We start from the raw sequence: 27,607 nt of genomic DNA on the forward strand, positions 1-27,607 counted from the left end.
TGGCTAATTGGAATTATTGATTTTGTTCAATTTTGCCTTCTATAGTTATTTGTAAATAAAAGTGAGGAAGGGGGACATAACTCACTTTAGAATAAAAAGTCACTTCCTAGGTAGCACATCGTTGTGACTTAAAGGGGAGCCAAGGGGGCCAAAGGGGGACGCAGAAATGGAGCCCACGCAGACACATGGAGAAACTGTGCAGGAGGGAAGAACATGTGGCAAGAGGAGAAGCACGCAGGAGGAGGTGAGCCTAGGGATTATGAGAGGCAGAGGCTATAAAATAGAGAGGAGCCCCCTCATTTTGGATTATTCAGTTATGAGCATTTGTGATAGTCATTTCAACTTAGAGCACGTTGGCTGTTTAGTTAGTCTGCAACACTGTTTAGTGCATTGAGTGTCTCCGTTTGGAGATCTCACCCTTAGCCCTGGGGGACTTCGAGTGCCTGCTCGGGCAAGGTATTTCCATTAGCATTTCAGCAGTAGTTTCATTAGCGTTTTGGAGGATTGCGCAGGACTGAGAGGGGGACACAGTTCTTTCTGGCAGGAGTCTGGGTTGAGGGTTTGCAGTAGGATTTGTGCTGAGAGATTGAGTAGGGGATCAACCCTTGCATATTGGAGAGTTTTGGTAGAGGTTTCAGGCAGATTTCTGAAGGGTTTCATTTAGTGGCAGCGCAGAACATTGAGGGACTGCGCAGAACCCTAAGGGGGTGATTTTCGGGGGTCGACCATTTCAGAAAAGCTTTCTGGGTTTTTCTGTGTTTCTTGAGTAGAGTCCGATTCCAGAGTTTCAGCCTTTTCTGAGGAGGGGAGCAACCCCAAATCCTCATTTGATTTCTAGCAGTAGCAGCAGCACGACAGTTCTCCAGCAGCTTGGACTCAGTTCAGAGAGGGGCCATTCCTTTGCTATTTTGAGTGTATTTCTTCACTTTCCTGGTGCAAGTCGAGGTTCCATCTTTTTGATCACCTCCTGTACTCATTCTATTACTCAGTATAACACGTGAGGCTAGACCAACCCCGTTAGGCGATAACGTTAGGCGAGACCGCGTGTAGCTAGAAGAGACAACCCAAGGATAGACCAACCCGTGAGGCTAGGACGTTAGGCGAGACCAACGACACCGAGGCTGGCACCCTTCAATCCACAACCTGGTTCTTGCTGGCAGCTCTTACCATACCCTACGAAATGGGTTGGGCACGAACAACCTGGTGGGAGGGTACGAACAACTGGGGGGACTGCTTGAACCGGTGGATCACTGGCCGGGGTTGGGTACGGGCTGGAGCTCGATTGAGTACGATATCTCTACCACACGAATTGGATTGAGCCTATATCTATCTCTCTTACTATACGTATACCAGACAGCCTACCGAGGGAAGTGGGAAAGCATGGGCAATATAGTAATTAACAACTTTCCCGCCGGGGGTTCAGGATGGATTAGTCGGACAAGATAACAAGAAGGTCTTACCGAGCGAGGGATTGAAGCCATCCAAAAATGGCTTAGCATTTCTCTCTGCATTTCTTGAGTATCTGCTTATGGTTATATTGTTATATGTTGCACCATTGTTATTCTATATCTTTGAGCTTCTTGGCTATTATACCACTTGTGTGTTTTCTCCTATACTCTTAGACAGAGCCTGGAAAGGGCTAGGTAGCCTCCGGATCTCGTCCTCTTTTCAGAGGCGACATAGCTGGTAAATGCCCTTCCTGTCCATCTCTGGTTGGAGTTTGCTTGTGTTTGAGGAATATTCTTGATAAGGGATATTACAAGGGTGGTCTGAGGAAATGTTACTTCCCTTTAGGGGGTTGGAAACTCCTAATAGGGTTGTTCCTTAGCAACTCCTACCTCGGGCGAAACACGATTGTGAGTTCAAGGCCTTGATTTTGGAAGGGAAGCCTTGTTTGAAGTATTAAATAACCCTTTACATTCAGGCTTGGTTCACTTAAATGCACAAATGATTATTGTCCCTGATGATTGTTTGCTTTCATTAGACTTTATGTTGTGATTGTCAAGTGGTTTTGCAATCCATGACCTGGGCGATGTTACCCACCAAAAGTGGTGACCCCATAGGAGAAATTTTTCTCCTATCATCATCCATGCTAGCCCCTTTGACCATGGCACATGGCTATGAAGTCTTCTCCCCTCCGTGCCGTCATTATTATTCACTAACATCTATCAATTAAATGGTGGACTAAAGAAATATTACTTCCCCTTGGGGGCGAGAAACACCTAATAGGGATGCCCTCTAACCACTCCTACCTAGGGAGAAAACACCATTGCGAGCTCAAGGCCCTGAATTTGGAAGGGAATCCTTATTTGAAGTATTAAATAGCCCTTTACATTCAAGATTAGTTCACTTAGATGCAATAATGATTATTGTCCTTGATGACTAGTTGCTTTCACTAGACTTTATGTTGTGATTGTTAGGTGGTTCAGCTGCCCATGACCTGGGGACCTTACCCACAAGTACCTAGGCCCCAAAGAATTATATTGGCACCAACAAGTAGCACATCACACCTACCCCTGGACGCGGCTTGCACTCAAGACATTTTGCCACTTTGCACTACATTCGATGATTTCTTAGGATGATACATTTGGACCTAGCATGCCCCTAGGCTGACCTAGAACCATATGAGGAATGACCATTGGCTGCTAATTCAGGGCCCAAATGAGGAAGGTCTCTCCTTCAAAGGCTTGGGAGGGCCAATAGCACTTGGAAAGCCATCAACGTTCGAGTGGAGATGGACACTTTTCCACAGTTGGAGACCCAGAAGACCCCTTTGTGATGTCCTAGGTGGATTTTTTGGACCACAGAGAACCATTGACAGAGATTTGAAGGCCAACCCTCAAAGGATGATTTTTAGAGGCTTTTACATCGCACTCGGCACTTAAAAGCCTCAACACTTGACACATGGAGCACCCATCATGCATAACGAGGAAGGAAAAATCACATTGGAGCTTGAAGAAGTCACTGAAACAAGAACCTGATAGCTACCGAATCGATAAATTTTAGAGTATGTCATTAAGTGGAAGAACTTACTCGCCAAAGATTCCACATGGGAGGATGAGAATGCTATACAAAAGCATTCGTAACTATTTATGCATTGAGGACAACACTTTTTTGAAGGAGAGGGGCATGTTAGGTCCCTATAATACTAGTGTAGCCCTGATATTGTTATTGTTGTGCCCCATAGACACCCACTATTGTTATTGTTGAGCCCTTACATTATTATTGTTATGTAAGTCCTGATTATATTGTGACCCTTTAGACTCCTATATATATCAAGGAGGTCTTGTCATTTGTATCATCCAAGAATTGTTCATTTATGTGATGTAAAGGAGGTTGCAGCCTCGAAGAGACTTATTTTCAAGTTGTGGATCTATCTTTTCTTTTGTTTTGTGATCTGGTTACATAACAATTTTCCACTCTCTTGTTCATACTTTGTTTTGGGATATGGCAGTGATTGTAGTTTTGAGCATTCTCTGCTCTTAGGTGTAAGTTTGTTTTTGAGAATGACGATAGCTCATTGTTTGCTTTTTGCTCTTTGTGGCAGGATGAGATAAGCCATCATCTCCTTGTTGAGGGTGCTCTATGGATCAAAGATGCCCTATCTCATGATCCCACAACTTATTTTTATTTTATTTCAGCTTTAGTTGCTTTATGGAAGAGGTTATGATGTCCATTGTATTTACCCTTCTACTTTTTGCATTCTTGTTTCTAAATGCTTTCCGATAAATATAAGACTTATGTTTCAAAAAAAAAAGTAAGAGGGTTTGACGGGTGGTTTTAGCAACTGCCTTCCACTTTTTTTTGTCAAATTGAAATATTCCTAAATGGAATTGACAGTAAATAACAGAAGCATGAAGCAACACACAAAATTGCGATTACACACACATATAAATAGTCGCACAATTAGCAACACCAAATTTACTTCTTTTATTAAAAATCTGGGCACAAGAGTACAATGTAGATGAGGACAAATGAACCCGGGCTTGCAACAACAAACTAAAGCAAAACCCAGGTGGTAGAATTATTGTTCCATCTCCAAGGAAGATGCCCACAAAATTCTGCATCAACCCATAAATTCTCTGTCACTGCTGCAAGATAAAAATGAGGTTTTCTGCCACTCCAATGCTCAGAATCCTCTGAAAATGCAGCTGATGCCTCCACTAATTTTCTCCACAGGACTTAGAAATGAATTGGTCCCAAACCCCACCACTGGAAAACCCACAAAAAGTGTGAATTTCCAGTCTAACTAGCTGAACGCACTGCCTGGAAATGAGTTGCTGCTACACCAATCTTCTAGAAAAAGCTCCCAAAATTTCCTGCAAATTCCCCATAAATTCTCCCTTAATTCCTCCAGCCACCAAGCCCACAAATTATGCTGCTCTTATGCCCCAGGTGTGCCTCTGCCAGAAAACTGCGCAGGCCCTAAAATGCCAATATTTGGCCCAGAAATCTCCTTGATTGCCTGGCTTCCAAATCACCCCAAATGTTAGGATATTCCGACACATAGGAAATAGTTAAGTACAACTTGGTCTAGTATAGAGTTAGGTAAAGTGTGTTTCTTTACTATGTACATTTTGTAACTTACAATCCGACGGTCACGATATGTAGTGATCCGACGGTTCATTCTCTCCTCGGTATTACCAACACTTGATCCGTGGCTTACCACCCGATTGGTCCATGATCTCTATTTAAAGAGCATGGAGGGTCATTTGTAGGGTAATCCGTCTATGAGAGAAGCATATGTAAATTTTCATTCTTTTATTAATAAATTGCCTGAAGTGGCCGCGTTGGCTCAGGCCGTGGACTGTTTCCCTCTTTGAGGGTTTTAACCACGGCAAAATACTGGTGTATTGATCTGTGATCTGTTTGTGAGTGGTGTCCTTTGGTGTTCTGTCTGAGGAACTTACCCTGTAAATTCCTACATGACATTGGAGCTATTTGAGGGCCGCGTCCGTTGGTGATCCAAATATGAAGCCGGTAGAACTGCATCCGACTACTGTTTCCTAGATCTACTGTTTCTGACTGCTTTCGGGCCGAGAGGACTGCTCTATTGTGTTGGGAGTATCTGTTCCAGTGAGGAACCCTTTTCGTTTCACGCGAAAAGGTTTCCGGTAGCCCTAGCTGCGTCATTTTTAAGATCTGGAGGTATACGGTGTTTATTTGCAGTTTACAGTTATTTTCTCTCTGTTTATTTTGGTTTTCGGTTTATTTAGCTTTTTTTATTACCGGATCTATACCTTTCATTTCTGCGTATGCTCTTTTCCCTGCGACTCTGTGCGATCTGGGCAAATCAGAAACAGAAAGGAAGGATTTTTCTCATGCATATGCTCTTTTCCGCTGCGCCTTAGTGTGATCTTGGAAAATCAGAAACATTGAGGAAAATATTTAGTTTTCGGCTAAAGCTAACTTCGAGCCGCAAGGTTTGTTTTTTTTGTATTTCCGTGTTGGGTTTTGTGTTTTTTGTTTTGTAGGGAAAAAGAGCTTTCTCAAAGCAAGCACGCAACCCAAAGCATCAACCCCCCCCTCTCTCTCTCTCTCTCAAACTTTTTGTATAGCTCACTTGGTGCAAAGCTAATTTATGAGAGTAGAGGTCTTGGGTTCAACTCTCCATTTTGTGGGGGCGGATTTTTCATTTCCGCACATTCCCGCACTTTTTCGGCGACTTCATCAAATTTTCTTCAAAAAGCCATAACTTCTTCATCCGGAATCCGTTTTCAGAACCGTTTTTTTTGAAACAACCTAATTTTTCGAGATCTTTCCATTGCAACACTTAGTTTCAGCATCTATAGCTTCAATTTTTTATTTATTTTTAAATGGAAAGTCCATGCCAAGTTATTCTTGACAACACCAACTACTTCCAATGGTGGTCCTACATTGTGGATTTACTTAGAAGTAAAGGTCTTCACAGAATAGCCACAGGCCAAGAGACCAAACCGAAAGATGAAGACAAGACAGCTAAATGGGAAAATAGACAAGACCAAGCACGTGGGTTGATAGGGATGTCTATTTCTCCAGATCTTAGATTCCATATTGCAGAACTTGATACTCCTGATGAAGCAATGAAATAGATTACTAAAGTCTTTGGAATTAAAAATGAACTTAAAGCCCATCAACTTGAAAATGAATTGCTTACATTGGACCCCAATAATTTTTCTTGCATAGAAGATTTTTTGTCCAAGTTCAAGACCATTAGACTTCTCTTGGAAGGTGTTAAGGTTAAGAAAGAAGATAGTAGCCTTATCTACTCCATTCTTACTAAGTTGGGACCAGCCTATTCAGTGTTTGTTTCCACCTTCCATTCTACAAGAGAAGCCTTCATTTCTTAAGGACAAACCTACAAGTCCCCTTCCTTTGATTCCTTTTGTGATTCTTTAATAAGAGAACAAGAAAAACTCTTACACCTTGGTCTTCTTCATCTTGGAAACTCTTCTAAGAAAGTGTTAGCCGCTCAGCAGCAACCAAATTCAAAGAATCCTAAGAAGTCGTATCCTAAAAGGAATGGTCCTAAACCAAACAAGGGTCCTAAGCAACTTCAGCCTCAAAATGAAAAATCATTTCAACAAAATGATAAGACAAATAAAAATAAAGGGAAGAAAACTGATAGACATTGCAACTTTTGTAATCGAGATGGCCACTTAGAATCCAAATGCTTTAAGATGGAAGCCTTGGAAGCAACAATGAAGAAGCATAATATCCATTTGGAGCACTCTTCAACTTCAACTTCATCTTCAGGAATGGCACTTTCTGCATGTGGTTGTCAAGCATCTCGATCTGGCTATGCACTAAATGTATCTTCTTCTTCTCATTCTCATGAGTGGCTCATTGATTCTGGAGCTTCTTATCACAGGGCCAAAAACAAAGCCATGTTTTCTTCTTTAAATGATTGTAACACCAAAAATATATATGTTGGTGATGATAGATCTCTTAGTGTTGTAGGGACTGGAACTGTTCATCTAGACAATGGTCAGTTTAATGATGTATTATGTGTTCCAACCTTATCCTGCAACCTTCTATCTGTATATCAGATAACCCATTCAGGTGAAGGTAAAATCGTTGAATTTTCACCTCACGATGTTGTAATTAAGGACCTAAGAGATCCTAGATAGATTTTAGCTACTGGCATTGCTGATGATTCTACAAGGTTGTATAAGTTTCACAACTTTGGGTCATCAAATCTTCCCTCAGTATTTGTTGCTCATAATGATGAAGTGAGCAAACTTTGGCATGAGCGATTTGGTCACTTAAACTATCGCTCTCTTTAGAATCTATGTAAAGAAAATATGGTGACAGGTCTTCCAATGGTATCTTGCAGAGATGGTGTTTGTTCCAGATGTGTACTCGGAAAACATCATCGGGACAGTTTTGAAAAGCGTGCCTCTTGGCACGCCTCAGCCGCTTTACAGCTCGTGCATAGTGATTTATGTGGTCCACTTCCAGTTGCTTCATTCTCTGGCTACAAGTATTTCTTAACTTTCATTGATGATTTCTCCAGACGCACTTGGGTATACTTCTTAAAACTGAAGAGTGAAGTATTTAACATGTTCTTGGCCTTTAAGGCCTTTGTTGAAAAACAATCTGGACATCAAATTCTTAAGCTAAGATCTGATAATGGTGGAGAATATGTTAAAAACACATTCATCAACTTTTGCACTGAGAATGGAATTCAAATGCAACAAACTGTTCCATATACTCCACAAAAAAATGGTGTAGCTGAAAGGAAGAATCGCACCTTAAAGGAAATGGCTAATTGTATGCTTCAATATAAAGGACTTAGTCTTAATTATTGGGCAGAAGCAATTATCTGTGCAAATTACATAATAAATCGCACTCCTACTAAGGTTTTAAAGAATATCACTCCAGAAGAAGCATGGAGCTCAATCAAATCAGATGTAAGTCACTTTCGTGTTTTTGGAAATGAAGCATGGGCCCATATTTCAGATGAGAAACATAAAGCTTTAGAACCTACGAGTGAAAAATGTATTTTTGTTGGATATTCTGAAGATGTCAAAGGATATAGACTTATTCCACTTAAGTCCAAAAATGTTATCATTAGAAGAGATGTAAAGTTTGTGGAAAATATATCGGCCTGCGAGCCTAGTTTGGCGGATGTGCCACCTCTCCCTATCTCTTCTACTTTTGAAAATATTTCTTCTTCAGATGATGAAAGCGAGGATGAAAATCCTCCCCCACCTTCTCAGGATCCTCCTTTAGCTCCTCAGCTTCCAAAATGGGTCCGTGCTACTCAGGATGCAGCAGGTGATCTTGCCGGTGATCCTACAGATCAACGACGTACACGTTCTCAGTTCGAGAGAGCCTCTTCTTTACTGGCTCAAGCTTCAGTGAATTATGATCCTGACACCTTTGCGGAAGCTTCAGGCCATCCAGATTGGGAAGCAGCTATGAATGAAGAATATCATTCATTATTGGCAAATGATACATGGGATCTTGTTCCTTTACCAAAGGGACGAAAACTTGTTAGATGCAAATGGGTTTACAGAACCAAGTATGGACCAGATGGGAAAGTTGATAAACATAAAGCTCGTCTTGTTGCTAAGGGTTTTTCACAAGTTGAAGGCATTGACTACTTTGAAACCTTCTCCCCTGTTGCCAAAATGAACTTTATCCGCCTTGTTCTTTCCCTTGCTGCTTCTTTCAAATGGGAAGTCCATCAGATGGATGTTAAATCCGCCTTCTTGCATGGGGACTTACATGAAGAAATCTATATGGAACAGCCTATTGGATTTATACAAACAGACTCCAGCCTTGTATGTCGGCTTAAGAAATCCCTTTATGGTCTCAAGCAAGCTCCTCGAGCTTGGTATCCCAAAATGGATAACTTTCTTTCAGAATCTGGCTTCTCTAGGTGTCATTCTGACAATACTGTCTACACCAAGAAAGTGGGCAAGTCACTTATCATTCTTGTTCTTTATGTTGATGATCTTATCCTGACTGGTAGTGATCCCAACCTTATAAACCATGTGAAGTCTAGCCTTAAAAGGAAGTTTGAAATGACAGACTTAGGACACTTACATTATTTTCTCGGTCTTCAAGTCTTGCAATCCAAGGAAGGTATTTCCCTTTCTCAGTCCAAGTATGCTTGTGATATTCTACGCCATTTTCACATGGAAGACTGTAAGCCAGCCCCTTCTCCCTTTCAGTCTGGAGTCAAACTTTCAGTCACTTGTACTTCTCCTGAAGTTGATGCTACCTTATACCGTCAACTTGTAGGAAAACTTTTGTATCTAACCCATACTCGTCCTGACCTTTTCTTTGCTGTTGGCCTTGTTGCTCGGTTTATGCAAAACCCACGTGAAAAGTCATTGGAAAGCAGCTAAAAGAATACTTCGTTATGTTGGAGGTACAGTTCAGTTTGGGATTCATTATAGTGCCGAAGCATCTCCTCTATTGGTTGGTTTCACTGATTCCGATTGGGCTGGTGACCCTGATGATCGGAAGTCCACTGCAGGTTATGTGTTCACTCTTGGTTCAGGACCTATTACATGGGCTTGCAAGAAACAAGGTGCCATTTCTCTTTCTTTAGCAGAAGCAGAGTATCGTGGTGCCGTAGAAGCTAGTAAGGAAGCCTTGTGGCTTCGTGAGATCCTGTCAGAGTTTGGCTTTCAGCAGCAGCATCCGACTACACTTTGGTGTGATAATCAAAGTGCCATTGAGCTATGCAAAGATCCAGTCCAACATCAGCGCAGCAAACACATTGAGCTGCACATGCACTTCATCAGAAAGCTCATTCACGACCATGTTCTTGAAGTGCAATATTGTTCAACAGATGATCAAGTTGCAGACATCTTTACAAAGGCTCTCACAGAGGCGAAGTTCACTAAACTTCGATTTATGGTTGGAGTTCAGGAAGTTGTCACTAAGGGGGGATAGGCTCTAGTGCCTCCTTCCTTCTCCTATTGTGTCATATTTGTAAATCCTTCAATCCTATCCCAAGTTGTTCTTAAGGGGGGATGTTAGGATATTCCGACACATAGGAAATAGTTAAGTACCACTTGGTCTAGTATAGAGTTAGGTAAAGTGTGTTTCTTTACTATGTACATTTTGTAACTTACAATCCGACGGTCACGATATGTAGTGATCTGACGGTTCATTCTCTCCTCGGTATTACCGACACTTGATCCGTGGCTTAACACCCGATTGGTCCATGATCTCTATTAAAAGAGCATGGAGGGTCATTTGTAGGGTAATCCGTCTATGAGAGAAGCATATGTAAATTTTCATTCTTTTACTAATAAATTGCCTGAAGTGGCCGCGTTGGCTCAGGTCGTGGACTGTTTCCGTCTTTGAGGGTTTTAACCACGTCAAAATACTGGTGTATTGATCTGTGATCTGTTTGTGAGCGGTGTCCTTTGGTGTTCTGTCTGAGGAACTTACCCTGTAAATTCCTACACCAAATCTCTTGGAAATGATGCTCTAAGGCAGCCCTGAAATTCCCAACAAATGAACAACTGCTCCACAATTGGTCCCCTCAAGTAGTACGAATTCTCCTCCAGCATCCTTGTGCTGCGCAGAAGTGGAAGGAGTCTCCTGTCCCTGCTCTGGAATGATTCCAAAGTTGTCAAGTGACTCCCCTAGGGTGGTACCCTAAGTCCACCGAAGCGAGAGCTAAGTTCTCCGCCCGAAATCTCCTTGTGCTAAGCAGCACTTGTTCACCTGGCTGAGCAGCTCAAGCGAATGATTGAGTTCAGATGTAAAATTGTCAAAAGCCCCAAACAATGGCCCTCACCTCCTATTTAAGCTTGCTGCCTCATTTGCCCCTTGGTGGGGCCCAAACTCCACTAGCTCGAATTTTCCCTCCATTTTCTCTCTCTCCCAAGTGCGTACTCCTCCAAGGGTGCGTATGCCTTGTTGGTGACTCCCACACCCACTAAAATTTTAATTTTTCTCCATATCCTATGTCAAACTGCCAAAATGCATGCTAATGCCAAAATTGTGTCAAAATTGGTGAGCCTCCTTAATACTTAGAAAATTGGGGATAGTACACAAATCTGTTTTATAATGTACCAAGGAGCTGTTCATACAATAAATATGGTTCTATCTTTACTCAAATTTCATGTTTCACAGATACATGACTTGATAAGTTGATGGCCATATCATTATACTTATTATTCTTGTTGTACTTGGTTGTCAACTTGTCATTAGTATACCAGATCTATTATTACTAATAATATCTGTTCTTAGGGGATTTATCTTGTCCTTTATCACATGTTTTAGAGCTCCACCTGTTTCCTAGACTCCACAACCCAAAGACAAGGCACTAGTGTTTCCTGGATCGACTGTTTTATATTTGAAAAGTCCAAAACATCTTGTTTCACTATTCTAATTTTTGTAACAGCATTGTAATGACTGATTGGTGATCCTATTGGGGTTCCCCCCTTGGCTGGGAGAGATACCAGACTAAAAAAGGAGACCTTCATTGTAGTGATACTGTGTGAAGCCCCTAGATTGCCCTAGATTTAATTTTCTGTACTTGGAGTTTGGAAATTTCATGAAGCGTAGGTTTAGGGGGCAACAGGAATACACCAAAAAGCCTAGAAGCACCTGTCTTTTAAGATATCAGTTCTTGAATCTCCATATGATTCTAGTTGAAGATCACTTGTCATTAAAGTTGTATGCATGTTTTATAAAGTCTAGTTCTATAGTAATGGTTTGTTTAGACTTGAGAATTACTTTTGGCCTTCTTTTATTATGATTTATCATGTGCTGTACAAAAGATCTGACTTGGCTGCCTAAAAATTGTTTTTTTTATCTGGCTGTTGGAGCTGACCTCAAGTAATGTTAGAAATTTTAAAGCAGATCCATAAAGAGTCTTAGGATGAAGCTGGGGTAATAGAGTTATGCATTGTAAAAGTATCGTAAATAAATGTGAAGCCAGGTGATAACAAAGTCATGCATTGACAGCATAGTCAAATGTCAAGTATTGGTACTGAGAGGCCCAAATTATTAATGGTCAGTATGTGTGTATTGTTATCGGCGCAAAGTATTATGTACGGTAACTGAATAAGGATCATGTAATGTTTAAAGCAAGTCTGGAGCGTGTGCATCTAAATCATCTTGAAGAGTTGGCTGTGGCCACTCAGAAGAATAGTATGTCTGTGACCACTCTGCTCTTAGGTATAAATTTGTTTTTGAGAATGAGAGATAGCTCATTGTTTGCTTTTTGCTCTTTGTGGCAGGATGAGATAAGCCATCATCTTCTAGTTGAGGGTGCTTTATTGATCAAAGATGCCCTATCTCACGATCCCACAACTTATTTTGATTTTATTTCAGCTTTAGTTGCTTTATGGAAGGTTATAATGTCCATTGTATATACCCTTTTACTTTTTGCGTTGTTGTTTGTAAATGCTTTTCTATAAATATAAGACTTATGTTTCCAAAAAGAAGGTAAGTGGGTTTGAAGGGTGGTTTTAGCAACAGTATTCCACTCTTTCTTGTCAAATCTGGTTTAAATGTACCAAGGAGCTGTTCATACAATAAATATTGTTCTATCTTTACTCAGTTTTCATGTTTGACAGATATATGACTTGATACATTCATGGACATATCATTGTACTGGTTATGCATGTTGCACTTGGTTGTCATTATTATACCAGATCTGTTATTACCAATAATATCTGTTCTTAGGGGATTTATCTTGTCCTTTATCACAGGTTTTAGAGCTCCACTTGTTGCCTAGAATCCACAACCCTAAGATAAGGCACTAGTGTTTCCTGGATCGACCATTTTATCTTTAAAGTTTAAAATGCACAAAAACATCCTGTTTCACTAATCTAATTTTTGTAACAGCATTGTAATGACTGATTGGCAATCCTATTAGGGATTCCCCCCTTGGCTGGGAGAGATACCAGCCTAAAAAGAGAGAGACTTTCACTGTGGTTATACTGTGGAAGCCCCTAGGTTGCCCTAGATCTGCTTTTTTGTACTTGGAGTTTGGAAATTTCATGAAGAGCAGGTTTAGGGGGCAACAGGAATGCACGAAAAAGCCTAGTAGCACCTTTCTTTTAAGAGATCAGTTCTTGAATCTCCATATGGTTCTAGTTGAAGATTACTTGTAGTTGTCATCAACTTTGTGTTCATGTTTTAATAAGTATAGTTCTAGAGTAGTTGCTTGTTTAGAATTACTTTTGGCCTTCCTATTATGATTTATCATGTGCTGCACAAAAGATCTGACTTGGCTGTCAAAAAATTTGGTTTTGTTTTTATCTGGTTGTTGGAGCTGACCTCAAGTAATGTTAGAAATTTTAAAGCAGATCCATAAAGAGTCTTAGCATGAAGCTGGGATATTAGAATTATCCATAGTAAAAGTATTGCAAGTAAATGTGAAGCCAGGTGATAACAAAGTCATGCATTGACAGCATAGTCGATTGTCAACTATTGGTACTGAGAGGTCCAAATTATTAATGTGCAGTATGTGTGTATTGTTATTGGCTCAAATTATTATGCACGGTAACTGAATGAGGATCATGTAATGTTTAAAGCAAGCCTGGAGTGTGTGCATCTAAATCATCTTGAAGGGTTGGCTGTGACTACTCAGCAGAATATTATGTCTCTCGCTTCAAGTCCATATTATAATGCAAAAGTAACTGCTTTTGGGAAACAAATGCCTAGGCCTAACCCAGTTTTATGTTCGTAATTTCCAGGGTTACCTGATTCAAATGGTTATATATTTATTGAAGCAAATGGTGGCTTGAATCAGCAGCGTGTATCAGTATGTGATCTTGCATTCACTAGTTTGGAAATATGGCTGCAAATATTTTTTCAATCTGTTTTTGACTAATATTTTGCAAAACATACATCTTGGTTCCACAATAATTAATTCCTTACTGTGACATTGCTTCGTCTGGTGATGCAGATTTGCAATGCAGTAGCTGTGGCAGGGCTTTTGAATGCAACCCTTGTCATTCCAAATTTCCATTTCCATAGCATTTGGCGGGATCCTAGGTGAGTTCTCCAGTGTCGTGTCCAGATTTCCCTTAATTTGCCGTAATGTTTGACATCATTTGATTTAGAAATGTATTTTCAATTGCAATTGGAGTACCCATTTCTTGGTTGTGTTACCAGTTTATCTCTCACCCTGAGTGCAAAGTCTTCACTGGATGACAACACAGGTTGAACTCAGAAGAATTACCACTGTCACCCTCTTCCCTAACTTGAGGATGATTTGTGATCACTACTAGGGGGCTTCCCTATGATTCTCTTTTCCTATAACTTATGATCAGTAAATATCTGATAATGGAAAGGTTATCAATCCACTTATGCTGTCACGTATGAGAAAGGTTGGCTAGGCTGTACTTTAGCCTTAAAGGCCGTAAATTATCATGGATAAAAGGTACAGTATCCAAGTCAAGTTGGATGCGTAACAAACAGTTGGATAGGCACATATAAAGCCACGTACTGCAGTTAATGTTGACGAGATTAACAAAGGATAGCTTTATGCTTTTCTTAAATTCTGATTACAACCCCAATGAACACTGTATTTTCATGTATATAACAGCATGAGTTTCAAGAAGTAATAAACAGAATTTAACTGGATCAATGGCAGCTATCTTCATATTTTTGTTACCAGTGTAAATGAAAAGTTATGGATGTGTTTTAGGCAAGTTGATAAAGTAGAATAAGTATGCTGTTATGATAAATTTAACAGTGACAGAACTTTAAGTCATTAGTTGACCTGACTGTAGCACTGATAACAGTTAATTTTCAGCTAGATTAAACCCCATCTAGCCAGATTTTACATGTACAGTACAGTTGGTAAATGACAAACAGTTTCAAGGATAAATTCCAGCAGACAGTAGAGAACCCAAAGGGGCGTAAATCTGCTCTTAAAATATGTTGGAATAAAGCTTGGTTTGCGGATTTATGTATCACTGTAAGTCTAGCTTTTCTTGATATGCAATCCGGATTACAACTAAACTTTTAGGAAAAGATCTAGAGTAAGATTGTACTGGGTGATTTCCAGATCGGTGGAACTAACATACAATGATTTTATTATAAAAATCTTAGTGTGGTTGTAAGGTGTTACCAGTGCCCTATATGTTTTTTGGGCATATGGGGTCCAACAAAGGTTGAGGGAGGGTGCTTTAATGGAGATACGAGGATGAATAAGGCTGTGTATTACAAGTCTTATCTGTTAAATTTCTAATTACAGATCTGTATTTTATTCCTAGTAAATTTATAACCCAGAAATTTAAATCTGCATGCACTGAATAAAAACACAATGGAATTTTAACTCAGAAATTTACAGTGAAAGAAAACACAAGAAATAATTCTCACATAGAAAATAACTCTCCAACCTAACTTCCCTTTTATTATTCAGAACAGTGAGGGCTTCCTAGGTGGGAAAATGATTCTACTGAAAAATATAAGCTACAACAATTACAGAAATTTTCTTGGCATTTGTATCAGCTGTATAACCCTCCAAATCTCCTCCAGTGACCTGCTGTTTACTTCAGCCTGCAACCTGGTCTCAATTGTGTGGCTGATCTGGACTCCTGTGCACCTGGGCACTTGTTGCAGCCCTAGTCACCGGGTTCGGCTAGTTTTCCTTATGAAGTTCGAAATTTGTTGAATTTGAAGAAACCATGAACATAATCGATCAAATTCGACCATCAAATTTGGCTAAATATTAAGCAAATCATTTCTGGTTATAATCGGATTTAAATTTAGAGGTGAATTCATTCTTTTTAAGAAATTTTTTGTTAAAATTAATGTATATTTCAAAATAAATTATGTTATTTCATTCAACTCAAAATATTGGGATGGAGCACAAGGTATGTATTATTTACGAGCCAAAATTGATCAAGGAGTACATTCTCTCTGCTGTAAATTTCTGAAGTTTCAATTTCTGCTAGATTGTAATGTAGTGATGTGAGCCATCCTGATTAAAAAATGGAGGAACTTCCCAATTTATGGCTAGCCACAGCACATCATTAGAAAGCATAGACAGAAATAGAACATCCTTTTGAGTTCAGGGACGGCAATGGAATAGGGAGATTTATATCTTCTATTTTTTTATTGGAAATAAACTATTTATGTTAGTGACCTAGGCTGTAATTCTTTAAAGTTATAAATTAATTTAAAATTATATAATATGTAAAATATAATAAAATTTTATTGTTTATAAAAGTTATATTTATAAAATTATTTCATATATATATATATATATATAGTTGAACTTAATGTTGAGGTTTATCAGAGTTTTTTTCTTATACTATTTTTTAATGAATTTTATTGTTGTCGAATTCGAACACGAACATGAACCAGGTGAATATGGCACCAGCTGTACAATTCCTCCCTGCGCAGCACATGTGAGATCTCTAGTTGAATACGGTCTCACATGTGTGGCTGCTCCTTGCTGATCTGCTATGCTTGCTGTATGTCTTGTTGTGAATGATCTCTTCCTGCTGAAATCTCTCTTGATATTTTCCTCCCTTGGCCTTGACTTCTAGATAGAAGTCCTTCACCTTTTGCTGAGATCTCTCACTGAGAAAATGCTCTTCTCAAAATCTGTCTTCTTCTCTCCTTAGGCTGTCTTTTATAATTCCTAACTCTAATATCCAAACTTCAATTTGATTGACGGTTGAGATTAGATCTTACCTCATTTGAGATCAATGGTTGGCATTATGTGTAAGTCACTTATGTAATTAAATTACGTTTCCTTAGATTTTCCTAGTTCAATATCCAACATTAATTAATTCACTTAATTTATGTTGAAATTTCTAAGTCTGACACATCAGAAATCCCTACTGCATTATCTGGATTATTTTCTCCTACTTGTTCTTTTCATTAACAAGTTATTTATAAATATAAATACTGAAAATAAACACAAATGCAGCCTTAACACATATACAAATCAGTGACTGAAATAACTGAGACAAACACACAAGGGACACCGTTTTTTTGGACAATCGTCCCCGAAAAAACCCAATGCGGGAAAACTGGTGCAACATATATGAGGGTTTTATCGTTATGCAGTTTCTGAATACAACTAGGGTGCCAGAAATGGCTCACCCAATAGAGAATGCCCTCAGCAGAAGTACCTCTCCTCAGAGACAGAGATTCCGGCTAGTCACCGGAGGATCGATACCACAGTAACTACGGCAGTTCTTTAGCTGGACAGTGAAAGCTGCTCCAAGATTCTCCATTGCTCTGCTTAATTCAGCTAGGGATAGCGTCACCCTTCCCAGCTCCAGTCTGCCGCACGAAAATCTCTAGCAATGCCTCTTGGCCTTGTGTCAACTCTGCTAGCCTCTGCGTAGCTACTGATGCCTGTGCGTCAGCCTCTTGGCTCTTTGCATCAACCCTCTAGTCCTCTGCATCACCTACGTTGGCCTCCACAGCCTCTGCGTAAGCTCCAGCTGCCTTTGCATCAACCTTTCCAGGCTCTGCGCTGTCTCTTTGGCATTGTCTCTGCCTCTCTGCTATGTGTTCTTGGCCTTGTGCCGAACTGCCCCTAGCTGCAATAGTTCACTTGTTAAATTGGCAACTAGGGCCAAACTCCATGTGGGTCAGCTTATTTATGGCAGCTGATATTTTTATTGGATCCCTCTCGTTGAGAGGTGTAGGATTGATCCAAAGATCATCCGATTCCGATAAGTATTTATGGAGATATGAATTTATTTTGTTTATGTAATTATTATCAAGCCGACCAGCACTTATGTAGGCTCTAGAAGCCCAACCGACGTGTCTATTCATCATCCTCGTTTTAGTATAAATTGGTGAGGATTTGAAGTCATTTTGAGTATGTATCCTTGAGGTGATCTCCTCTCCACGTCTGGGTTTTTGGAAGGAGAGAACCAAAAGATACGCTAGCCTAAAGATGATACCCTAACTCACACTCAGTTGATGCCCTAGTTTGCACGCAGATGATGCCCTAGACTATACGCTGTAATGGAAACACCAAGCCACAGTAAGGGAAGGATTTCATACGATGTAATACGCATGGACACCTTGCACGCTGTCATAAAGACACTATCCAACGCAGTCATGAAAAGACATATAAGCAGATCAGGGAAGGCATGTAAAACACAGTCACATTGAATGCAGATATATACTTCAGGGACGCAGTCTTATTGAACGCATTATGGGATGGCAGCAACGTAATCTAACGCAGTCACATTGAACACAGGGACGCAGTCATATTATATACGTTGCTGTAATGTAAACGTTGGACAGTATATACGCTGGGCATTATGTGAATGCACTGGAAGTATATACGTTGGATATATACGCTGGGCACTCATAGATATAAATATGCTAGAACAGCAGACAGTCAAGATTATGTTGAACACAAGACCGTCACATATATATGAAACCGCAGCACATACTTGAAGCCACAGTCAATGCACGTAAACACAGTCTATATATGAAACCGCTGCAAATACATGAAGTCGCAGTAATGGTAACGAAGCCTAGCCGCAGTCATGTCTTGTAAGAAGGTCTGGAAAGGAGACTTGTAGCTAAAGGAGACCTGTCCATGAGAGGAGCAGATCCACACCATGTATAGATACGCAGTGAATGACGAGGGTTTCAAGCTATGCTAAGTGTTGTTGTAATAATGACAGTAATAGTTACATTCTCAGCATTTTAATGCAGTTCATGAGAAGCTATGATGATCAGTGACAAAGTCATGAACCAGTTCTTGTGAAATCATGATCTCGATCACCTCTGGGGTAATTTCAAGGGACTGTCATGGTGCAGCAATGATGATAACAGCAGTACTGAAGATCTTAGTGATGAAGTACAACACAGGGTTGCATGATGATGGAAGATGCCGCATCTTGGACAACATAATGTATGTGCAGTATGATGTAGATTATGGGCAACATGATGTAGATCATGGACAACATGATGTATGGGCAACATGATGTAGATCATGGACAACATGATGTATGGGCAACATGATGAAGATCATGGGTAGTACAGTGATGTATGAAAGCATGAGCAGCATGATGATCATGGGCAGCATGATGGTGCTACACAGTAAGGTGCAGCAAATGGACGAGATGCAGCACGATGATAGGTGAAGGAGTCACCTTGAGAATCAGTTGAAGCAGAATGTCTTCAACTGATCTCATCATGATACGAAATGATCTATGCTAGATCTAGATAAGTCAAAGTATTGAGTTCTATTGTAAATGTACTCTCTCTCTCTCATTCTCTGCTGAACTTTGAAGATAAAAGAAGATTTGATCAAAGGGTTTCCCCACACATTGTGGGGTTTGTCCCTGGCTCGCGCCATATCTTGTGTCCTCTTGTCTTGGCTTGTCTTCTGCATTTTATATTTATGTTCTATCTGCAGTTTATCGTAATGCTGATGTGATTGCTAACTGTGAAAATTTAAATAAATTGCTCTAGCATAGAACATACCTAAACTTAACATGGTATCGGAGCTGAGGTGAAGACAATGCCCAAGCAAGAGTGAAATAGCAATCACCGAAGACAGTTGGGACAAGACAGAAGGATCAATGGGTTCCTCATAATTCACCGAGGGTGGATTCATAGCAAAGAATGTTATCAGAATGGCGCAGCGGAAGATTTTGATGGTCCATCTTAAGATCACTTCATTGGGAAGTTCGGATCTAAGGGTGGAAGGAAAGGCGGATGCCTTGTTGAAATAAGTTCGGTCGTTATGCGAAGGAGTGTCCGAATGGCAGAGACACATCTCTTGATAAAGATAACAATCATTCCTGGGACATCTTCAATGAATGACTGGTAATGTAGGTCATCAAGGAAATGGTCGACTCTTCCACGAAAGCAAGGAACCCCAAAATCTCTTTTATGTACCTGATTGAACCTGATATCTATCTCGGAAATGGAAGTCAAAGGTTACAAGGTGGCACTTATCGATGGAAAGGTACGTGTTTGAAAATAGATCTTTTAAAGATGTTTTTAAGTTCAGGGTTGTATCAAGTTGCAGGAAGTCCACTGGGGACCATGTCCATTGACTCCGCACCGGAGGTCTATGAGTCAGATGGTGACTAGGATGCTTGAATTCAAAAAGAAGCATGAAGGTACATGTCTGAAATGTATCAAAGGAAAATATTATAAGGGGACCATTCCCCTCATGCAGCAGGTTCACAGGTCTGGAACAACCCGAGGAGTTTGAGAATCATGATCAAGGAATCTCATGTATACAGGTGGAAGAAAGCCCTCTATGGCTTGAAGAAAAACACCTCGGGCTTAGTATGAGAGGATTGATAGCTGTCTAATGCAGCTGAGATTCACTAGGAGTGAAACCAATCCAAACCATTACTCGAAGGTTGTGGATGATAAACCTCTCGTACCGGCACCTATGTCTGACAGGTGCAGACCCTCTCATTTATAGGAGACAGAGGGAGTTGGATTCTGAATGTGAGAAGATAAGCTGCAAGCTTGTGACTGCCTCGAGGATCTTAACTTTCAGAAGTTATATGGTAATGATTTCGGACCAGATTTGGGAAATGCCTCTGAGTTTCATAAACTCATTCGCGTTGATGTTCTTGGAGAACCTCCGTCCGGACATCTGCGTTGCAGTTAGCATGGTGAGCTCATATTTGGTTGAGCCTCACTAGATTGGTGCCAAGAATCTTCTAAGATATCTCCAAGGCACAATCTCTCATGAATTGAGATACACTGCCGGAAATATGAAACCACTTGATTATTCGAATGATGAGTGGGCAGGCAGTATGGAGGATCACTAGAGCACTTCTTAGTGCTGTTTCTCTTTGGAATCTGCCTCGATATCCTGGATGAGCAGGAAGCAGAAGTCGATGACTCTGAGCACCACCAAGGCAGAATACATTGCTGATAGTATGGCCTTCTGTGAGGCAGTCTGGTTGCTGAAGCTCTTTAGTGAGTTGTTTGTACACATGATGAATACCACTGTGATTCTCTGTGACAACCAGAGATGGGATTCGATTATTGAGGAATCCCGTATTTTGACAGTTGCTCCGGCAGATAGACATCAAATACTGCCTTATCTGGGATATGGTAAGTCGATGATCAAGGAGGCTTCATCACTCTGAGATGATGTACAGGACAGAGCCCTGAGGAAAGATCAAATTTGTGATTTTCCCGAACGACTTGGAGTCGTCGAGAGACCTTCGTAAAAGGGTCCTGCATGCTACATACATTGAGCTCTAGGAGCTTTGAGGGGCTTGCAGTTCTATTGGAGCAACATACGACCACAGGGTGACTCACCCTCCCCTGGTGGTGCGCTCTGAAACAAGATGATTCGCTCTCTTGTGGGACAAGATGATTCGCTCTCTTGTGTAGCAGGATGATTAGTTCTCCTGTGAGGCCTGGATTGATGTGTTCTCCATGGCGATTGTAGCAGGATTGGTGTGTTCTCCTGTGAGGCCTGGATTGATGTGTTCTCCATGGCGATTGTAGCAGGATTGATGTGTTCTCCTGTGAGGCTTGGATTGATGTGTTCTCCATGGCGATTGTAGCAGGATTGATGTGTTCTCCTATGAGGCCTGGATTGATGTGTTCTCCATGGCAGCCTGGATTGATGTGTTCTCCATGGCGATTGTAGCAGGATTGATGTGTTCTCCTGTGAGGACAGGATTGATTAAGTTCTCCTGTCGAGGCATTCTACCCATGCAGTCTGGGACTCATGGGAAGTACCTCTCATCTGATCAATGAGCAGGGAAATGAAGTTAGGGACCATAGTAGTACCGATGGACGCATCGTTGTATCTACCGTACTCCCTACGCTAGGATGTCCTCCATTGAGCTTGGATCAATGATACTGGTCTGGGACCAGTGGTAGGAGTTGTACATGCTATGACGCTGACTTTGGGTCGGCTGAAACTGGTCTGGGACCAATGGTACATACTCCGAGATTGACTTCGTGTCAGTGTAGTACTGGTCTGGGACCAGTGAGAGTGGTACATACTATGACGCTGACTTCGGGTCGGTTGAGACTGGTCTGGGACCAGTGGTACACTCTCTGAGACTGCGATACTGGTCTGGGACTAGTGGTAGGAGTGGTACTTACTATGAAGCTGACTTCGGGTCAGGGACTAGTGGTATGCACTCTGAGACTGACTTCAGGTCAGTGGAGAATGATATGACTCATTCTCGATCAATTCTTCCTCTTCATAGTTCAGCGGAGATGAGCAGAGCAGAGCAGAGCCAGCAGAGCAGAGCTAGCAGAGCTGAGCTGAGCAGAGCAGAGTAGAGCTAGCAGAGCTGAGTTGAGCAGAGCAGAGCTAGCAGAGATGAGCTGAGCAGAGCCAGCAGAGCAGAGCCAGCAGAGCAGAGCTAGCAGAGCTGAGCTGAGCAGAGCCAGCAGAGCAGAGCTAGCAGAGCTGAGCTGAGCAGAGCAGAGCAAAGCCAGCAGAGCTGAGCAGAGTAGAGCAGAGCCAGCAGATAGTACAGTTGGACATATGGATCACCAGATGGAGTTCTCGCTAGTTGAGAGGGAGTGTTAAATTGGCAACTAGGGCCAAACTCCATGTGGGTCAGCTTATTTATGGCAGCTGATATTTTTATTGGATCCCTCTCGTTGAGAGGTGTAGGATTGATCCAAAGATCATCCGATTCCGATAAGTATTTATGGAGATATGAATTTATTTTGTTTATGTAATTATTATCAAGCCGACCAGCACTTATGTAGGCTCTAGAAGCCCAACCGACGTGTCTATTCATCATCCTCGTTTTAGTATAAATTGGTGAGGATTTGAAGTCATTTTGAGTATGTATCCTTGAGGTGATCTCCTCTCCACGTCTGGGTTTTTGGAAGGAGAGAACCAAAAGATACGCTAGCCTAAAGATGATACCCTAACTCACACTCAGTTGATGCCCTAGTTTGCACGCAGATGATGCCCTAGACTATACGCTGTAATGGAAACACCAAGCCACAGTAAGGGAAGGATTTCATACGATGTAATACGCATGGGCACCTTGCATGCTGTCATAAAGACACTATCCAACGCAGTCATGAAAAGACATATAAGCAGATCAGGGAAGGCATGTAAAACACAGTCACATTGAATGCAGATATATACTTCAGGGACGCAGTCTTATTGAACGCATTATGGGATGGCAGCAACGTAATCTAACGCAGTCACATTGAACACAGGGACGCAGTCATATTATATACGTTGCTGTAATGTAAACGTTGGACAGTATATACGCTAGGCATTATGTGAATGCACTGGAAGTATATACGTTGGATATATACGCTGGGCACTCATAGATATAAATACGCTGGAACAGCAGACAGTCAAGATTATGTTGAACACAAGACCGTCACATATATATGAAACCGCAGCACATACTTGAAGCCGCAGTCAATGCACGTAAACACAGTCTATATATGAAACCGCTGCAAATACATAAAGTCGCAATAATGGTAACGAAGCCTAGCCGCAGTCATGTCTTGTAAGAAGGTCTGGAAAGGAGACTTGTAGCTAAAGGAGACCTGTCCATGAGAGGAGCAGATCCACACCATGTATAGATACGCAGTGAATGACGAGGGTTTCAAGCTATGCCAAGTGTTGTTGTAATAATGACAGTAATAGTTACATTCTCAGCATTTTAATGCAGTTCATGAGAAGCTATGATGATCAGTGACAAAGTCATGAACCAGTTCTTGTGAAATCATGATCTCGATCACCTCTGGGGTAATTTCAAGGGACTGTCATGGTGCAGCAATGATGATAACAGCAGTACTGAAGATCTTAGTGATGAAGTACAACACAGGGTTGCATGATGATGGAAGATGCCGCATCTTGGACAACATAATGTATGTGCAGTATGATGTAGATTATGGGCAACATGATGTAGATCATGGACAACATGATGTATGAGCAACATGATGAAGATCATGGGTAGTACAGTGATGTATGAAAGCATGAGCAGCATGATGGTGCTACACAGTAAGGTGCAGCAAATGGACGAGATGCAGCACGATGATAGGTGAAGGAGTCACCTTGAGAATCAGTTGAAGCAGAATGTCTTCAACTGATCTCATCATGATACGAAATGATCTATGCTAGATCTAGATAAGTCAAAGTATTGAGTTCTATTGTAAATGTACTCTCTCTCTCTCATTCTCTGCTGAACTTTGAAGATAAAAGAAGATTTGATCAAAGGGTTTCCCCACACATTGTGGGGTTTGTCCCTGGCTCGCGCCATATCTTGTGTCCTCTTGTCTTGGCTTGTCTTCTGCATTTTATATTTATGTTCTATCTGCAGTTTATCATAATGCTGATGTGATTGCTAACTGTGAAAATTTAAATAAATTGCTCTAGCATAGAACATACCTAAACTTAACATCACTAGCTTGATTCTCTCAGCAAATCCCCGCTCCAGAAAATCGAACTGACTTATCAATTTGGTGTATCTCCAACTGACCCTCAAGCCTCCTCTTGTACTTTTCCTATTGAGTTTTCAACAGCCGAGATTATGTCCCTGATCAACGACTAAGATTAGATTTGGTTTGATCCTCGTCTCTTGGAACCTTCTAACCCAAAATTATATTAATACACATTAATATTTTAATTTTCCTAAGTTTATACTTATGACCCCATTAAAAATATTAGTTATTTTAATATCTTCTCATCAGGGTAGAATTTCTCCAAACGATTTTTGGGTTTTGGAGATCTCATGTGCTTTAGCCTCTCCACCAATTTTCATGGCTAGAGCACATCCGATGCTACCACAAATCAACACTCCCTCTTAGCGAGGAATGTGCTCTAGTAATGCTTCACCATGGAAACATCACACTGATCCTCCGCACCGGTACCTGTGCTGATGCTTGGCTTGCTGCCTCACATCATCTGCACTGCTGCTTCTTGTACTACTACCCATGACACTGCCACTGCTAGTGCCACTGCTACATCTATACTGCAACTCCCTCTCAATATGCTGCCCATGCTGCCCCTAGCATTGCCACTGCTAACTGCTGCACTGCAACTCAATTACCGAGAAGTAGGTAACTGACTTCTCCCAAATACTGACATCCCAGTCAGTCTAGAAGCCTTGTGAAACTGAAGCTGCCTCTGCTTCTATCCTGTGCTCCCTCTGCTGCCACTGCGCTGCTGCATACACCTCTGTGCCTCTCGCATTGCTGCAACCTCCATTGCGTTGCCTCAGATTTTTGCACCCAAGCATTGCCTTGTTGCTGCACTACACTTTGTTCCACCCGACCCCTGTCATCCTGCTACTGTCGTTAAGGGCTCCCGTAGCCAGATATGATCCAATAGTTTGGGCAACTCAAGGATCCTGCCCCTAGTATGTAGTCTTCCTGACTACAACTCGATGTCTTGTTATGATTATAATTCATAACAAATAAATGAATAAAATAAATGTAAATATTAAATAATCAGATATTGGTTATGTTAAATAGTCATTAAGTTAAGTGAAAAGGCATGTCTAAAAGACATGCCCAATCATGAAAGGACACCTGCTTAGGTATATATGTGGGTCCTCATTGTAACGTTTGATCATCACTTGTACAATTTTATATATAATAAATTACTATTATTAAATACCTCTTGTGTATTTTTACATTCAATCCTCCAAGCTATCAGTTTTCATCTTTCAGTGGTATCAGAGGCATGGCACACAATATAATCATGCCGGTCTTTGAACATTGTTCGCCGCACAATGTGCCATTACGTTCACGTCCTGAATGCGTTGAACAGTTTAGTAAAATTCAAGAAGCATTTCAGTGTTTAGAAAAATCATATGCAGAAGTTAAAGCGTGTCGAAGGGAAATCGATAATAAGGAATATAATAACAATAGTAAAGAAACAAAACAAGGTAACGCAGGAAAAGAAGATTTTGATCAGAATGATAATAATGAAAACAAAGATGAAACAGATAATGATGAATATGAGAATGATATAGATCAAGATGATGATCCAAATAAAGGTGATGATATGAATATGGAAAATTTTGAAGAAGAGGTTATGTCAAATACAAATTATGATCCTAAAAAAATAGATGACTATGAAAATGATGATGATGATAATGATGAAAATGACCTTGAAACATTTAAAGTTGTGCAACATGTTCCCTTAAATGAATTTGGTAAACTTGATCCATCAAATTGATGAGAAAGGAAACCATGATCAAAATGATGAAAATAATGCACAAAACATTACGTTTAATAATGGTGAAGATAAACTTGGTCGTAGTAACGAAGATCCACATGAATATGATGATGATCACAACCATAAACATAGAAAGAGAGTCACTCGGTTTCAATCTTTTGATTGGGATGGTGAAGAGGATGATGAGACAAGACCTATCAAGAAGCGAGGCAGGCTTCCAGATAATGGCCAGTCATTGCAGGAAGGTGAGGCACAATTTTCAGATCACTGCAGGGAATATACCCCATTACAAATAGAGAGAGAAGGATCTGTAAAGTTTGACAAGAAGCGTTATGGTTCTTCACCCTTTGCTCGGTTGAATGTGAAGGGAGGTCAAAAATCGGTGAAGGGAAGTCAGACATATCGTGTTGGACTTGCTCCTCGGTTTGATGTGCAGAATTCCCTTCTTCGTGCTCCCTTAGGAAGAGGAAGGGGAAGGAGTATAAGTAGCTGGGCTCTACATGATTCAAGGTTCACCTCCATGGAGACAGTTGATTTTTCGTCAACAATGCCTCAGGGACCTACGTCTTCAAATATGTATTGTGCAAGGCCTATATCAAATCCTGGAAATTTTGCAAATTCATCATGGGATGCATTTGGGCTGATTCCTGGAATGCCTAATGGTGGTCCAGAGCAGATGCATACACTACACATGTTAAAATACAAGGAAACTGGCAATTTGAAGTCACATCCTTTGTTATGCCACTACCCTATCAAGGCTTAGTTCCTAAAGAATGATCCTTTTTATACTTCATGTGCTATTAGTTGCTGCAAGTGGAGAATTGGGCACAGTTGCTTAGTCAAGACGTGCACTGGTTCTATAACATTCAATGTTATAAACATCCGCACTGATGTAGGGTTTGTAGTGTTCAGAGATGGCCTTCATACCCCACTGCTCTTGTTTTACACTGCTAATTTTTGTCAGCCAGGCACTGAAGTTGTTGTTATTACTTCTAAGGAAGTATTGAGTTTGGTCATTGGGAAAGAATGGAAGCAGGTAACAGAAGCAATGCAATTGATGAACTAGTTCTCAGTATTCTGAGAGACGTTGAAGGAACAATAAACGCGAGTATTATTCTTGGTCCTTCTTTAGAAAGCTCAACAAAGGCAATTACAACCATTGAAAGGCCCCAAAGCGAAGATGCAGATGTTGAGCATTTGGTGTCCAGCGTGACTGTTAATATAATAGAATTGCAGAATCTTAGTACGAGGGAATTGCAGAATTTCACAGAGAATGTTGGTCTACCTGAGTTGGACGAACAGTGGCAGGAAGAGAGCATAGATCGCATTAGAATGGATGAAAGTGAAAATGAGGAGAGTGATGAAGATCATCTCCTAACATTTACATTGTCGAAGAATGTAATCGCCATTAGATTTATAGATGATTTTCGCCCATAGAGCGATGTAATCGTTAAAACTCAAATTATTTGGAATTCCAAATTCACGTGGCGTGATATCAAACAACATCTGGAGAACGATCCATATAAATTCCATTATAAT

The 27,607-nt window shown here is 40.8% G+C and overlaps 1 protein-coding gene across 1 annotated transcript in view; it reads left to right on the plus strand.

The window, feature by feature from the left end:
- The window catches only part of LOC149233956 (protein ESMERALDA 1-like), a 92,648-nt gene extending 78,682 nt beyond the window's left edge, over positions 1-13,966 (plus strand). Inside the window, exons 3-4 of the mRNA XM_089368103.1 lie at positions 13,662-13,729; positions 13,874-13,966. Coding sequence (XP_089224229.1) covers positions 13,662-13,729; positions 13,874-13,966 — 161 coding nt within the window. The remainder of the gene's footprint in view (positions 1-13,661; positions 13,730-13,873) is intronic.
- The last annotated feature ends 13,641 nt before the right edge of the window (positions 13,967-27,607 follow it).

This window comes from Pinus tabuliformis, chromosome 8 (genome assembly GCF_031772625.1).
Source record: "Pinus tabuliformis cultivar Carrire ecotype Pingquan chromosome 8, CPIR1, whole genome shotgun sequence".
NCBI lineage: Eukaryota > Viridiplantae > Streptophyta > Pinopsida > Pinales > Pinaceae > Pinus > Pinus tabuliformis.